At 31.5% G+C, this 18,112-nt stretch overlaps 1 protein-coding gene across 1 annotated transcript in view; it reads left to right on the top strand.

Moving 5' to 3' along the window:
• Nucleotides 1–2,937: 2,937 nt before the first annotated feature.
• LOC123258848 (homeobox protein SIX3) overlaps nucleotides 2,938–18,112 on the top strand; it is a 42,177-nt gene continuing 27,002 nt past the window's right edge. Inside the window, exon 1 of the mRNA XM_044719090.1 lies at nucleotides 2,938–5,114. Within this exon, the coding sequence (XP_044575025.1) occupies nucleotides 4,435–5,114 (680 nt within the window). The 5' untranslated portion in view covers nucleotides 2,938–4,434. The remainder of the gene's footprint in view (nucleotides 5,115–18,112) is intronic.

Genomic DNA, 18,112 nt, shown 5'->3' with positions numbered 1-18,112 from the left:
AATCTCGTTCCGTTTCTCTCAGCGTTCTATATACTTATATATATATATATATATATATATATATATATATATATATATATATATATATATATATTCATAATACAGTATACCAGGAAAGCTTGAGTTGGTTATAGCTTGGGAGCATGGGGTTGGATGCTCCCGGGTCTCCTGAGCAAACATCTTGGAGTAGAATGCCGAGACGCATTTCCTCGGCGCCACTTGCATCGCCAAGTTTACAACCTAAATTGACTTCTTGATCCAGTGACAAGCTGGCAATATTAAACTCACTCCTCAGTCCTACAAAAATCACCGAGCTTGCAAACTTTCGACAAATTTATTTCCCCTTACTAAATTATTTCAACCGAATTTACAGCTCCTTATTTGTTACATAATATATATTATATTTTATTTTTTTATTTTTAAATTCAAATATCGGGGTACTCAAAACCTGCTAGCTTATTTATGAGATCGACCCCATTAGGAAACCGTTAAATAATGAAACCACCACATTATTTGAGTTCATAGTTTGCGAAACTTAAAGCGGATTATCCTCAGTACATATAAATTTTTCGTGTGAATCGGCCTCATCTAAATTTACTTACATAACTTTTATTTTTAATTCCAGTATTTAATTCTTGCCTTTAGAAAATATTTAAAGATGCACTTTAAAAGTTTGGAGTGAATTTTAAATCTTAATTTGCTATTTGTAATTCAAAATTTTTTTAAATTAAATCAATCAGTTGACTTATTTTGAATTTTGAATTTTTTCCCCCCTCTCAAAAATTTTCTAGAACCAAAATTATTATCAATCATAAACTGCAAAAATTCTTAACTAAAAAAATAAAATTTCTAAAAATTAATATGTACAATGAAGTCAATAAAAATACAAAAATTTTAAAGCTTACCAAAAAAAATCTACTTTTGAACAAATCCGTGTTTACTCCCAAAATTTCTGCAGTGTCTATAGGATTAAAAAAATTTCCCACGCAACAAACAACAGACCCAAACCAGCAAGTGACTAATTGGGCCCGTATATTTACTTGCCATTTAAACCATGCCTGCGCTTCAGGGGTCCTTTAACTATTTGCTGGTTGCCTATTGTCGGTTTCATCTTTCAGCTATCCTCAGCTCTTCTCTGTATCTGTTTTCCTATTTTTTGTCAGTCATCTTCGGTCTTAGTCTAGCCATTCGGAGTGTAAATTTAGGTACTGTATAGCGTACATACAGCCCATATTCATCCGTTGTCTAAGTCTAATCACTAACTTCAATTGCATTTTAGCAACCTAAACCAGGGCAAATCCGTCGTCAACAGAGACAGATCTATCCACTAATACTAATACTTCGGCTAACTCCATTTAATATTTATACGCTGCACTAAAAGCCAAAGAAATAGGCTTTTAAATCCTCTTCTAACTCAAAGATTCGGTGTAGGTGTGTTTTAAATTTTCCCAGTTCAAGTCTGCTCTAGAACCTGGAACATTTGTTTTGGATTTTCGATGCCAATATTTTAAAATATCATGCCCTATTTTATATTCAAAATTATACAGTTGTTTTAAATTTGGCTTTTAGTTACACTGATAAAAAAAAAAATTCTATTAAGAAAATAATTTTGAAGAATTAAATTACTTTGACTCAAGCAAAAAAATTCTTCAATTGCGAAATTTTTCTTGGTTTAAGTGAATTTTTATTTTTGCTTGTAGATAATTTAATAATTTAAAATTAATTACTTGTCAGTTTAGAATTTAGCATGTTAATTGCTTCCATATTCACTGCAGATTTCGCATCTAAGCTTATGACATGACACTCCATTCATTCTCTGATGAAGTCAAGAGTCCAAGTGAAGTTTTGAAAAAAATTTGATAGATTGTTACTCCGGTCATAAATGAAATGAACATTTATAACATTTACAACTGGAAAAAAAGAAAGAAAAAGAAGAATATACCGTCATGTCTTTTGGAAAACTTATATGCATTATAATAAAAGGTATCTTGGGTAAATTACTTCCAGATGTTTGTTTTGTACCTCCATGTCCTTTTTTCGTATGGTATATTGAGTACTTGTCTCTTGTCGAATCAATGTATCCACTTCAACCTTCAGTGCTAATGTCATAGATCCTTTCACAGCCTTAGTATGAGTTTGTATTTACAATATCATGTTTGTTACACGTCTTTTTTTATTTAAAAATAGTTTTTTATTTTTGTTATTATAGAATAATTGAATTAAATTATTATATAGTGGCAGGATTGTAATTCATATTTCACTGAAATTTGGAGACTGGAAATTCGAATATTTGGCAAGACTGGATCCGGCCGGAGGGATGGAGAGTCTGATGTATGATTTTCATCCCTGTGTGTGATGTAGACTGCATACATAAATCCGCGATATGGATTTATGCATGGGATATGTATACAGCACGCTCAATAAACCGTGCATGTTGTAAAGTATGTGCGTCGCGACATTTTGGCATCGAGACAAATTTTGATATCTGCCGACGATGAATTTATTGGAATTTTTTTTTTGTTCGGTGTAAATATATTTTTATATCCAATGATATTTGGTAGAAAGTTTTTTGTATAGAATTTTGAAAATTTGAGTTTTTTAAAAAATACAATAGATAAAAAATTCAGTTGGCAATAATTTTTCTGATTGATTTAATTATTTTAAAGATATAAATATCATCAATTGATTTCTTAATTTAATTTATAATATTTTTGATCATTGAAAAAAAAATTCATTTGATTTAAGAAAAAATATCTTGAATCAAGTGAATTATTTTGAAGAATTTGATTATTTTTAATCAAGTAGATAATTGATGGACTAAAAAATTTTTCTTAATTTAAATAGATTTTCTAGAACAATTTTTTTGGTTTAATATTTTCCTCTTGAATCAATTTAATTTCCTTATCAATGTGTAATTTTTCGATTTTAATCAAAAAATTAAAAAGAATCAAAAAATTCGTTTTTCAACGCTCCAAAACAAATTCCCAATTATAAACCCTAAAAAAAAAATCAAATAGTGCCAAATCTAAAAATGCCTCCAAAACAACATTATCTATTAATTAACAAAGCCCAAATTTATCATAATCACTAAGACTGGACATAAACATGCACTATCTAAAGTTTATGTGGCAAAACGTAAATAAAAATTATGATTGCCGTCTCCACTCCAGTGAAATATTATCATATCATTCTGGAAGTAAAGTGTAAGAGTGCAAAGAGTAACACATAAGGACATGAACACTTTTAGCAGCATTATCAGCGTGCTCAGTGATGGTGACTGCTGACTGCATCATATTTAACCCGTCAGCAACTGGCACCACATATTGTATATATAGATTGGCGAGAGTTGGAGGTACAGCGTTGGACATACGACATGGAGCAACACCAATATAAATAGAGCATACTAACAAGCAACAACACAACAGAGAAACCTCTACTCCGGGATAATACCGGGAGCTTTATTCCCAGTGTGGGGATAATTAAACTCGCACAATACCGAACGGTAGTCAGGAGTGTACAGGAAGAATAGTTGCCATGACGACGAGGATGGGATCCGGCCAATCGGGTTGAGTTCTCTGGGCGTGGCCTCCTGATTGGCTGCCCGGAGATCCCCTCGTTTACTCTAAAACGCAAAGCCAGGTGTCTCTAACGTGGGGGTGAATCCCACTCCTGGTAGTTCCTTTCCTTTCCTTTCCATTGCTGGTAGTGCGGAAAGTATAGAGTAGTGTGTATGCTCACTGCAACGCGACCTATGTAGGTAGGTAGGTAGATAGATAGACAGCGGACAGGGGGTAGGGGATAGAGGATAGAGGAACGAGTGCGAGATATAGGAGTATAGGAGTCTGGGTACATCGGGACGGACAAACGTATCATGTGGGGCAGGGCTGAGCCCGAGATGCCGGGTTGTAAATGAAACCAGTTTGCTATCCGATACGATCGAGGCAACAGTAGGTCTGCTGCTTAGCTTCCCGAAGAGATAGTTTACCTGATTTCATATCATATCCTGCCTACCAAAACAACCGAACCTATTTTTGTCATCACCAATTCGAGCACATTTGATCATTCGCTTCCAAAAGGAACATCAGCATCGGTTTTTTTTTAAATTTAAGTTATCAATCAGTTTGTTGTGATTTACACCAGTTGGTTGTCGGAATCAAACGTCAGAATGCCTTATAGCTGATGTCTGATAGTTGGTAAAAAATAAATAAAGTTTTATCGGTTTGGATTTAAGTGATAGAAAGAAAATATGTTTTGACAACTTTGGATTTAAAGACAAATTTTGGAAAAGTGCTGTGTAAATGTTGATAATAAGTCAAAATGACTGACTCAATAAATGTGGTGAGAACCTGAGCAATATGATAACGAAAACGGGAGGAAATAGTAGTTTGATTTTGTGTAAATTAAGAACTGTCGTAACTAAAAAAGTGATCTTGAATGTATAAAGTTGGCTATCATCCGTACCATCGCAAGATGTCAGCAGTAGCACCAGCTGGAGCTGGATCCGCAGTGAGCAACACTAATGGCCCGATAGTCCCAGCCCCAATGTTCGCGTTGCCCACATTGTCCTTCACGGTCACCCAGGTGGCAACTGTCTGCGAAACCCTGGAAGAAAGTGGCGATATTGAGCGACTGGCAAGATTCCTCTGGAGCTTACCTGTCGCCCATCCCAACATCCAAGAGCTCAATGAAAACGAAGCGGTGCTGAGAGCACGTGCTATTGTCGCGTACCACTCGGGGCATTATAGGGAGCTGTACTCGATATTGGAGCGGCATAAATTTACCAAAGATTCCCATGGAAAGCTCCAGGCGATGTGGCTGGAAGCTCACTACGCGGAGGCGGAAAAGTTGCGCGGAAGACCACTTGGTCCCGTGGACAAGTACAGGGTGAGAAAAAAATTTCCTTTGCCCAGGACCATCTGGGATGGAGAGCAAAAGACTCATTGTTTTAAGGAGAGGACTAGATCTTTGTTAAGAGAGTGGTATCTTCAGGATCCGTATCCTAATCCCGGGAAAAAAAGAGAGTTAGCCGCTGCGACGGGGCTTACGCCGACCCAGGTCGGGAATTGGTTCAAAAACCGACGGCAAAGAGATCGCGCTGCTGCTGCTAAAAATAGGTATGTTTTCTTTTATTTTTTAAAAAAGTGTTTTTTAAATTGAAAGATTAAGTATTAAAAATTTTTTTGTGCTTGATTTTATACTAAAAAGTGTTTATTGAATTTCATTTTAAGTCACAGGTAATAATTATTGAACTTTTTTTAATGATACTGACAATTTCTAAGTTTTTCATTTAATTTATCAATCAAATCTATGGCAAAAAAAAAATTTTTTAATTTATTAATATAAAAATTTTTTTCTTAAATTTTTATAATTTGGTTGTTAAAAATTATTTTTAATTTATTAATATAAAATTTTTTTTCTTAAATTTTTATAATTTGTTTGTTAAAAAATCTCAAAAATTGTCTTTCTGTTAATTAATGAAGTCTAAAATTAATAATTGTCTAATGAAATTCAACAAAACATTATCGAAAAATTTTTTGTGCTTCTTAGAATCAAACAATTTTTTTTTTTTTAAATAATTAGTTTAAAAAAAATTATTTCAAAACTGTGACATTAGATAAAATTTTAATCGTTTCGAATTTCTATAAAAATGTTATATTCCAATAAACAATCGAAAAATTTTGGAAGTATTAATCGTAAACAACAATAAAAATGAAATAACAATTACGAATGATTTAGCGGTTCGTCCCTCAAACAAAATAAAAGTTCCCCGATTAGATGCGAAACGAATATGCTGGCTAAGTTGTGGCGTGTTATCCTTGACAAACAAGTACATGTATTATATAGAGTATAGAGTTTTTTGGGAGTAGAGATTGTTGTACCCATTAGAGAATACGGTTCATACCAGCAGTAAGTTTCTCAGTCCCCTATGTGATGTCCTAGTGATGCGAAAACTACGAGTACTAGTAGAGAAAGTGGAGATAAAAGGACGAGGGTGGTGTAATTTCATTTAACTCGCCGACGGAGGGTCGCTGCCGACGGCGAGTTCTCTCGATTTTCAAATTATGTATCTTTAAAATTCAATTTCGGAGCTTTCTACGGTTATCATAAACCAGCCCGGAAATGTGTCTTAACCTCGTTTTTTATAAAATAACCACTGAAAAATAGTTTTTAATTAATTGTCTTTAAATTTTCATTTAATTCTGGTCTTTTGTTGCTTCTGTTTCTTTTTTTTTTAGATTGCGATAAATATATATTATTTTAGACATTATTATTGAAAGAGCATGCATTGTTTTCTTGATTACTTCTATGGTTCCCGGTACAGGTGGCTTTGTAATTTGGCACTATTTTAGTCATTATTCAATTATTTGTCAGTGACAAAAGATTTTCAACACTGCCGGTTTCTGAAAGCTTCTAAGTCTAAACTAGCATATGATACAATATAATAACAATAAGCATAATTAGAAGTACTAGCATTATATTATATTATTATTGTCCTCTTGCTGGGTGCACCGGAATTTGCCTGCCAGTGATTTATGTCTGGAATTTCCCAGGGAAACTTTCTTAAATATACGGGTCTTAAACCATTACTTACAATCCCCAAATAGAATTGTCAATTGTATAGGTCAAGAGGTATCTATTAGGGATGGGCGATGTTAGCAAAAAAAATCGACATCGGACTATCGATTTTCGAAATTTTTCACCATCGAACCATCGATGTTTTGAGAAAAACATCGAAACATCAATTGTAGATATCGATGTTGAAAATGCGCGCGAAAATTCGAAAAAATTATACTTATAACCAAATTTGGCGTAAAAAGAAATAATTTTTAATTATTTTAATTATTATTGCCCTTACACCCTCAAAATTTTGACTAAAATCCAAAAAACCCTAAATAAGGCAAAAAATTGCGAAAAACTGCAGCCACAGCGATGAATAAAATTTTGTGGACCTAGATCAAGCATGATTTTTATATATTTCAATTCACTGAATCTGAATTTGAACGTTAATTAGCCCGTTGAGCCGTCAAAATTTGAAAAAATAGCAAAAAACTAAAAAAAATGACAATAAATCATGAAAAATCGAAATTATCAAAATAAAAAAATTTTTTGGATTCAGATTGAGTATGATTAAAATTCAAAAAAATCTCAAAAACCAAAAAAATCGGGAAAATTAAAGTTATAAATAAGAGAAAAAAAATCTATTAAACATTTGTAGATCATTTAAAGATTAAAAAAATTCGATACAATCGAACGACAGACTGAAATTCGAAAATATGGTTATTTCGTTATTTTTGAATTCTAAGATCATATTCCAGCTATGAAAATGCACTTGCAAGTCATTAACAATTGTGTTTAATAGATTTTTTTTCCCATATTTATAACTGTGTGGGGGTCATATCTTCCACCATTTTTTTGTAAATTAATTTAAATAATTATTATTTATAATTATTAATTTTAATTCATTATCAGTTATGATTATTAATATTATTTAATTATTATTTATATTTATTAACATTATTTAATTATTATTGTTAGCATATAATTATTTAGTTAATTATTATTATTATTATTATTATTATTATTATTATTATTATTATTATTATTATTTATTAATAATAGTTAGTTAATATAGTTTTATTTAAGTTGAAGTTTTTCTACAACGATATTAAGTATTGTGTTAGAAAAGCCTTAGTTATGTCGCATCACCATAAATTATACCAGATTATAATTTACTTGGTGATTCCAAACAACTGATAAAATCTCGTCTGCTGCAAGAGCATTTTTGGGAAATTTTATTTTATTATAATTGTATTGCAAGTAATAAAATTCACATTTGCAGCTGACCCTAATAAAATTTATTCTAATAGGATGAGAAATATGTGAAATTAGTCGATAAGAAGCTTAAGGATTTTTCCCAAATATTTCCACAAAATATTCTCAATAACATACCTTTTTCTAAAGAGCAATTAAGGGATTAAAAACTCTATACCTATACCTATATATCTATTTCTCTCTCTCTCTCTCTCTATCTATCCCTTTTAACTAAAATACTTCTACTTTTCTATAATTTGAGAATCTATCCTGTACATGTACCTACGTATATCAATTCTATAATTTGTGTGTACCTAAAGAATCATTCCTGTACATGTACCTACGTATATCAATTTTCCATACTTACATACAACTAAGTACTCCTACCCTTAATATATTTTCTATATACTTCCATCGAGTACCCCCTACCCCAGGAGAGGTCGGAGGCCGAGATGGACACTTGAAAATTTTCAGTTCTACCGAGTGACCCCCAAGCTTCGTATCGGATAATCGTAACTTCACCTCGTTTTAAGTACACGCGTGTATTAGCAATTAAAGATATTTAAATAAAAATTATAATTGTATATCTTCGTTTACTTCACTAAATAACTCAACGCCCTTACATCCCAAAACTGTAATTTTTACGATTTTTTTTTTGGTATTTTCAGATTTTTTTTTTAATTTTTAGCGCGCGCTAAAAAATTTCTAGTAGAAATTCATTTCGATGTCGATGGTTCATTATTCTACATCGACCATCGATGTTTCGATTCCAAAAAAAATCGACCAAAAAAATCGATGTTTCCCGGAAAAAACATCGATAGTCGAAACATCGATGTATATCGCCCATCCCTAGTATCTATATCCTTCTGGTACAGGTAACATGAGGTAGAAGGTAGAAGGTATCTATGACCTGAAGTATCTCTTACTCTCACTGCAATTGAGGTATGAAGTACACATTACTTGAATAAGTACGCCCGGATTCGTACCAACTATAATACTGGGAAAATTAAAGAATTAATAATTACTATGTATTGGCTTGGAAATTATTACAAAAGCAATCATTGTCCGTCGATACTATAGTATATGATAGCTTAATATATGATAGCTTATTGTTCGAATTTCAGTTTCGATCTCTGTTAAAAAAATATATGCTAATATATATAGTAAGAAAATTCCGGGGAATGAAATTGATAACGAGAATTAGCTTTCATGTTACACTGAATTTTTAAGCCGAGATTATTTAAATCTTTTACTAATGAAATAGTTTGGTGGATATAAAGGCGTTCTGAAAATTTCGGGTAATATAAACGGTATTTGAATAACTTTCAATTGTGTTTTAGTCGGATTTTTATTTTTGGATAATTTTAGGTGTTCGTTATTTTTTTTTTTTTTTTTTTTTTTTTTTTTAAGGAAATAAACAAGTATTTCTAGGTTAGAAATATTTATTATTATAGTAATTGATTTTTATTTTGAATAGTTTTTTATTTTTAATAACAAGTGAATTTTTTGCATAAAATGAATTTTTCAATTCTATAAATTTATCATGAGTAGAATTTTTTTTTAAATATTTGATTTTGATTTTTTTTTTTGGGTAAAAACTAAAAATTTTTTTTTAATTCACAAATAAATTTAAAAAAATCAATTAAGGTAAAAGCCCCAATAGATGATCATCTACCAGTATATGAGCACTCCATGTATTTGTATACCTATATTTGTGAATATAGATATACAGATACATGGAGTGATCATATACTGGTACGTGATCATCTATTGGGGCTTTTACCTTACCATAAATTAAAATTTAAAAAACTTTTCATAACATTGAACTAAAAAATCTAAATTGTTTTTATTTGAAATTACAATCTTAAGTTTATAATTTATAAAACTTATATATAATAATACCGTTCAAATTTTAAATATTTTAAAATTATTGTAATTAAAAACAAAATTAATATAATAATATTAATTATTATAATTAATATCATAATGAAAAAAAAAAAATCATATTAAAAAGCCAAAACATTAATCTAAATAAAAACTGGTCATATACTCAATAAAAAGATCCATAGTCGAAGTTAGTAGATGAACATATATTGACAGTACTTAGCAATGTATAGAGGATAAAGTCCTTGGGTATGGATTGAGCGCCGAGGATAGGAGTTACGATATGGACACACAAGTATATAAAATCCCGAGTGCAATTTATATCTGTATATTCTTATAACCAGAGTACGAAAAAGAGAGTATATTTTCGCGGTCCAGCGAGCGAGTTATTCAATATGCTCAGCCCCGAAAGCCCCGGAGCAATCTTCCTATATATTCTTCATCTATCTATACAGCACATATTGCACATTTATATACTACACTCTATACCATCCATACACCAGTCTATCTCCGGCAGCAAAGCACTAACACTAAAATCTTTTCTGATCTCATCCCATATTTCATATTTCATATCCTCCGTCTCTGACTCTATATCGTCTATGCTTTTACGAGTCTCCGTCATATCAATCCTGGTCGTTGAATTTTCTTAACTTAATCCACAATATTTCATAAATTTTTATTATATTTAAAAAAAATTACTTCACAAAATTATTGAAGTTCTTCACAGTTAAAACTTTTGTCTTTAATCAACGCAAATTTTAGGTTAAAATATTATTACGGACGAAAAACCAAGTATTCATCATCTTTTAAGTGTCACTGATTAGATTTTTTCCTATAAATAGTCTCATGTCAATACTTAGACTGTTTACTTTACTTAGACTGTTGACGGTTAAATTTTTTTATTTTTAAAATTTCATAATTTTCAAATCAATTCATTATGAAAAATATAACTAATGTCACGACAAAAAAAATTAAAATATAAAAAATTTGTTAAGAAAAAATAAAAAAAAAATAATGAAATTGTTTAAAAATTATTAATTTATTGGAAAAAATAAAAAAAGTTTAATTTTGTTATTTTTATTTAGTACAGAAAAAGTACACAAATAAACTATAGTTCACTGTGATTAATAAAAATTATTATATTTTTTATCAATTTATTTATAATTTAACACAAGCTTTGTATTGGTTTTTAATTAACACAAAAAGTTTTATTGAAAACCGAATTACTTTTTTTTATTAAAGATGAGATAAGTAGCACAATAAAAATATTCCTTTAGCACACAAAATTTTCAACAGATCATTTTCGACTCAATATTTTCACTATTTTAATTCTGCTTTCTGCTTTCTTTTTTCCCAAAATGATACAAGTTAAAAGTCTAAAGACTAGACTAAATTTCAAAACTTGAGCGCCACAAAAAAGTGAGAATCCTCACAAGACAATGACCTGAAGTCTCGGGTATTAGAAATAACCCGCGGGCCACGTATATCCAAAAGACAAAGACGATGATTAATTTCACGTTGGATGTCTAAGGATCATTAGTGACCAGACTTTATTCCATGACACCTGCTCCAGCGCTACAGCTCTCCTGGCTTTGCACACTAAAAACAAGAATATAATAACAATAACAGTACAAAAATTCGTGCCGGCGAGTGTCTGATGAATTATTGCTGTGTTATACCGGTTTCCAACTTTAAATCAAATTCTCGAATATATTTTTCTTTTATTTGCTATTATTTTATTTTAATGCTAATTAAAATTTCATTTTTATTCACTTAAAAATAAATTCTTTACATTATTCTTGAATTTCACTTGAATTTATTTGTATGTCTAAACACAAACACACACACACACACACACACACACACACACACACACACACACACACACACACACACACACACACATTTCTAGTCACCACACATGCTCTTAATTGCGAATTTACCAAGAGCTGTTTCAGACAGGATATTTTTATCCTCAATAGAAAAATAATTAGTCCCATAGTGACATATCCACATGGACTACCGTCCTGTCATTTATGATCATTATTTTCTCTTTATATAGTAACTAATTAACGCGTAATACAAAAGGAGAGAGGGGTTGAAGCTGTCGATCTTGGCCGTTATGTTTGATTTTTTCTGGAAGCTTCTCGCCCTATATTCACACCACAGCATATTACGAAATGAACTAATTTGTTGATCAATTACATTAAAGTTCATCATCACGTCATCTTGTTTTATTTAGATCATTTTATCCTCACCCTAATTAGAAGTTATCATTGGTATGCAACCCTAGCTCGTATTGCCACTTACAAGACATTGATTAATTAACTATTTGATTTACATTAGTAAAAAATTTCCACTCTTCAACCCTCAAATAGACATTTTACTTTTTTTTCCATGGAAATTATTGAAATTAAGATTTTTATTAGGAAGTGGAATTTTTCACATGAAACTTACGATGTTGACATTGTAATTTTTTTCAATTACACGGAAAGATATTTTCTTTAAAAATTACAATTAAGCCACGGTAATCGTGGGGCATTTTCAATCAATAGTGAGTCATTCCATGTCAAATCGACCAATAGTTGGAATCGACCCCTTTCAATTTGGATAAATTTTGGTCACAAGTTTTTTTTTATCATAAAACGAAGTTCTTCCAAAGGAAAAAAAATAGAAAATTTTTTTTCAAAAAATATGCAAATTCAAAATTTCGCGATTTTTCCAGTTTTTCAATTTTATTTTTTCAAATATCTGGAATGCTATTATAGATACAGGAATTGCCTTTCGTTCGTTTAAAAGGGGACACTTAGGGGCTATTGAAAAAAAATTCTGAAAAATGCCAAATTTGTCCAATTTTGAATTTTTGGAAATCGTCAAAAATGATGATCGACATTAAAATTTCGGCTCAATTTATTTTGTTTAATACCTTGTTCTGATCTTAAAAACCCTGAAATTCTTAGAACTGAATTTTGTTTTTATTTTTTTTTTTAAATATGAATTTTTGAATTAAAAAAAAAAAAATTAAGAAAACGGTTAACCCTGAAGGCCATCCCTGCAACTTCCCGCCAATTTTATACCTAAACGCTTGAAATAGCACTTATGACGTTTTTGAGCTCTTCGAGCTCATAAATACAATTTTTGTGTTATTTTGAGCTCTCCAAGCTCAAAAAAATAGCTTGTGTATGCTTTTGAGCTCTTCGAGCTCAAAAGTTTGATAGAAGTTTGATAAAACACTATTTTTTGAATTTTCAAATCGCAATAAGTTTTGAATGAATGAACCGATTTTCACGAGGTTGGTAGCATTCGACGCAGTTTTCTAAGCTTCATGAAGAATTTTCAAGTTTAAATTGATAAAACGAAAAATTTCGGAGTAATTCCGAAAAAACACTTTTTTCGGTTTTCTTTCGTCAACGATAACTCACGAACGAATCAACCGATTTTAACCGGACTGGCGGCGATCGACGTGGTTTTTTTATGTTAAGAGCTGATTTTATTCCAAAAAAACCACATTTGAAAAAATTGTTTTTTGTAGTTTTTTTGCGATTTCTCAAAATCTACCGGTCCGAATCGTTCCAAAGTATATTCCAAATCTAAGTTCAGTCAAGCCCTTTCGAATGGCACCAATCGCGATCAAATCGGTCAAGCCGTTCAAAAGTTATGAGAAAAATTTTTAAGTGAAATCCATTGTGCATATTTTATTTGAAAATAGTGAAATTCTTCATTTAATTTGAAAAATTCTTAAAAGGTGAACTCTTTCTCTTTATCCTCAAATTTTATTTTCTAAATTCGCGATTAAATTTTTTGAATCATAATTATTACTTAGCAAGAGTAAAATTCCAATAAAATAATTTCTTTTCGGTTTTATCAACAACTTATGACCATAAAACATCTGATCACCAACATATAACCTCCGAATCCGCGCATCCATTGATAATTGACAATAAGAAAAACAACGCGGCGAAAGTCAAAGATATAAATCGCTGATTGAGTATGAGTTTGCTCGTTATGCCGTGGAGTTAAAGGTCAATCGATACTCAAAGTATCCGACACCGCTGATCGAGGTATGTATACATACTTGTATGTACAAATGTACATACAAGTAACAACATATTACGAACTGTTGTCCGCCGATTACGTTACAATAACGATTATTAAGGATCCTTCTCGGTTTCCAATGGCTGGGAGCTAGGCAATGTCTAATTTATTTGGATATCTCGAGTAATATCTGTAATTGTTGTCGATTATTCGATGAGGATGATGGAGATGCTGTAGGGATTTCCTCGAATATTTAACAGACTGTACCACCTGTGATATTGAATTCCAGAGTATTGAATATCCAGTTACGGGGAATAAAGGAAAATAAATAAAGGAGCCAAGAATGAGTATAAGAAGTAGAAGAAGAGTTTCTTTCCAGGTACCTTGTACTCGACATAACACGGAGCTCGAATCGAATCGAGGGCATCCTCACTGTTTTAGAGACGTGTTAGTTTGTGTATAGGTATAGGTATAGGTATAGGTATAGGTATAGGTATAGGGTATAGTAGGATATTACTGCTGGTGCGGGTGTATCAAATGTCCCATGTGGTTTCTCGTCGTCTATGGTGTCCAGCTACCCCAAAGGCTGTTTCACGGTTAATTAAGCGGCTGACAATCTGACCACGGGACGGTTTAGCGGCCTTATATTAACAAAAAGAGCCAATAGAGAGAAGAAAAAAACAGAGATGTAGATGTAGACGTTGCTTTATTTTATTTTATTTATTATAAGTATTGGGATGATGAAAAAAATGCTTTCAATTCACTGAAGAATTCTTGCGATGATGCTTGATATGTCTGAAGGTTTACGTTACTGAAATTGATACTACGGTCATTGTACCTATACTAACCGAATTGATCAGGTTATTATTATATTTATATTTGTACATGTAGAAAGGTTTGTTCTTTGTATTTGATTTAATAGATAGTACCTTTTTATTATTACATCGAGCTGAATTTGGCTGGAGGTTTTTTACGTCTATATTATAGTGAACAAACGATCCTACGATGATTTAGCAAATTTGTTCGGGTATTTGAAGGTTCTTGTTCCTTGGCTCAAGGCTTGGTCGATGATACTCGATTGTTTTATGTGAGCCGTTAAATTATTAGAAAAATATGTTGTACATTGTCTATGAGGATTCATATTTTAATGATTAATGATGTTTTAATTTTAATTTGAAAGTTAAAAGTGTATGTGCTTGAAAAAAATTCATTATTTTCGATTTTGAATTTTTAATTAGTTTATGATTGATAAAAGTAGTTATTACAATGATAAAAAATTAATTTGACTCTGAACTTTTTGATGAAAAAAATTACTTTAATGTTGTGAATTAAGTAAAAAAAAAATTAGAAAAACAGTTCACCCTAAAGGCCATACCTGCAACTTCCCGCCAATTCCATTCCTGGGCGCTTAAAATTGTATTTATGACATTTTTGAGATTTTTGAGCTCAAAATATAATTTATGTGATATTTTGGGCTCGCTGAGTTCAAAAAAATAATATTTCTATGCATTTAAGCTCACCCAGCCCAAAACTATGATAGAAGTTTCATAGAACACTATTTTTGGAATTTTCAAACCGCAATTACTTTTGAATGGATCAACCAATTTTCACGCGGTTGGCGGCATTCGACGCAGTTTTATTATATAAGATATTTTCACGATTTCTCTCGAACTAATCAACCGATTTCGATCAGCTTGGTGGCGATCGACGTAGTTTTTCAAGCTTAAGGGCGGATTAGTTTTTAAAGTTGATCGATAAAACCGTTTAAAAAATATGAAAAAAAAACCACTTTCAAAAAAAAATTTTTTCTTACTTTTTTTTAGATTTTTCAAAATTTCTCAAAATCTATCGGCCCGAATCGGTTCAAATTTACAGGAAATCTAAATTTGAGGGAACTCTTTAGAATGCCGTTTAGTAGATTCCGATCGGTTTAGTCGTTTAAAAGTTATAAGCGAGTCACACAGTCACACACACACACACACACACACACACACACACACACACACACACACACACACACACACACACACACACACACACACACACACACACACACACACACACACACACACACACACACACACACACACACACACACACACACACACACACATACATACATACATACATACATACATATAGACATAGTGACAACATCGCAGGGGTAGTCAGGGAAGCTTGCTGATGAAAACTCGATTTTTGCAAAACGGGGTGAAAACAATAACTTCCCGATTTTTGAAAATCTTCGATTTTCTTAGCGGGAAGTTAAAAATTTTGTTTGATTAGACTTTAAAATTATTAAAAATGATATCATTAATTCGAAAATTTTCTCTTGAAACAAATTACTTTTTTTTTATCTACACAGTAAAAAATTTTTCGTAAAATTTAACACAAAAATTAGTGTTGATGACTTTTTTTACACAATTTGTGTTGAATCAACATACTAAAATGTTAAATTCTACACAAACATTTTTACACTTTACACAATGACGAAAAATTTTTTACTGTGTAGCCTATAATTTATTTTATTCTATTTACACTGCAATAAAATTTGACATTGAGAATAAATGAAAATTTGTTTAATCTAACAATAAATAAATTATTTTCTATCAGCAAAAATTAAATTACGATAATAATCATTTTTACGAATGAACAAATTTATTTACAAAACTCCATCACTTCACGATCCATTTGTTCCACATGCATAAAAAACACGTAACACGTAGTACTGACATATATAATGACATGATCGTTTACTTTACTAGCGACTCATTAATTAGATTTTTTATAATTTATCACAAATTCTGATACTCACCTCGATCAAATAAAATAATCACACCTTACCTTGTATTGAATTTGATAGTCTCATTAAAAAGCGATTAGCAATGAATGTTATTTACAATAAATAATAATATTACTATAATAACTATTACAGAAAAATACAATAGTCATTGTAAAATAGTTTAGGGTGTATCGGAGGCGGGAGGGGGGTGGATGGATTTTAACGCAAGGGCAAATATACGTCTGCGAAAAAGGGTGCCGACTGAAAGGCAAACAGTTTAGCTGGAAACAATTGACTGCAGATTGAAGAGGGTCGGGTAGACATCTGACGATCGATCTGCACGCGTTCTAGAGCTCTAGACTGGATGTTGAGGTCTCTCTTTCTCGTTCTTTTTCACATTTAATTCTCTTTTAGTTTGGTTGTCTCACGCCTAGCCAAGTTACATCTGTTCGATCAAAATAGATTTCAAGTTTTCCAGAGCTAAAGAGTTGTTGTGTTGTGTGTTTGAATCGTGTGTGGGTTCTTGAGTTCTCTAGATGTGTGCAAGCATCGACATCCACGATCGGCAATTGTTGCCACCCTGTTGTGGAATCATCCACCATTCGAATCGGCTCTTAAGGGTCAAAAAAGCTCAACATACTTCTACTTTATGCTCCGAGGGTTATACTTACACGCAACGGTATTTCATAAGAAGAATTTATATTTTATTATTTAATACACTTTAGAGTCTATAGCCTTTATACTGAGACTAGTGATTGCGATTACAAAGTATAATGTAGAAGTAGAAGAGTGTGTTTCTAGATTACCGCGGTGATGCGACGCAATACCCTTCCGCGTGTCTAGCGTGTCAATTAGCCACGGTGGTGTACCGAGGTGGGAAACGTTACGGATTTAAACATAACAAGTTTTATTATACATCTACATATATACATAGGTAGTTCAGATAAATTAATGCTTATGAGTATCTGTATATGTAACTTGTTTCATACACTCTACACGTGTAACCAACAATCATGTCACGATCGTACGACCGATTCATGATAATAATTCTAATCCGAGAAAAAAATGAAATCTTTATATAAGAAACCGAACCGTTTCGGATCACTTTCGGTTAATAGCTTCTTGCGAGCACTCTGATGTATCAATCATCATTTAATCTCTACGTTAAATTGATTCTTTTTTTTTTAATGCTAATCAAATCCATTTTTTTAAATCAAAGTTATTATTATTATATTTTAAAAAATTTTGAACTTTAAAAATTGTTTTGAATTTCTATATTTCACATTGAAAAAACGTGAATATAAGTATTATAAAGCTTAGACATGAAAAATTCAAAGAGTCAGTAATTAGCTGTTTCACAAAAGCACCGGCATGTTGAACGAGAGTAGCCACTGTGATGATTTGTTCAAAAATAAAATCTAAAAAATAAAAAAAGCGAGAAAGAGAGCGAAAAAAAAAAAGGAGAGAATGTACACTACTATAGTTATAGTAGATGAAATCCACTTGGTGTTGGTGATTTGTCTGGTCTGAAGGACTGGACCCTGTCTTTTGTTAGACTCCGTCAAAACAGTATTGTCCTGAACTAATGATCCTCATCTC

Source organism: Cotesia glomerata, linkage group LG2 (assembly GCF_020080835.1).
Source record: "Cotesia glomerata isolate CgM1 linkage group LG2, MPM_Cglom_v2.3, whole genome shotgun sequence".
NCBI classification, from domain to species: domain Eukaryota; kingdom Metazoa; phylum Arthropoda; class Insecta; order Hymenoptera; family Braconidae; genus Cotesia; species Cotesia glomerata.
The sequence above is the reverse complement of the archived record's forward strand: the minus strand, read 5'-3'. Positions and strand labels throughout refer to the sequence as shown.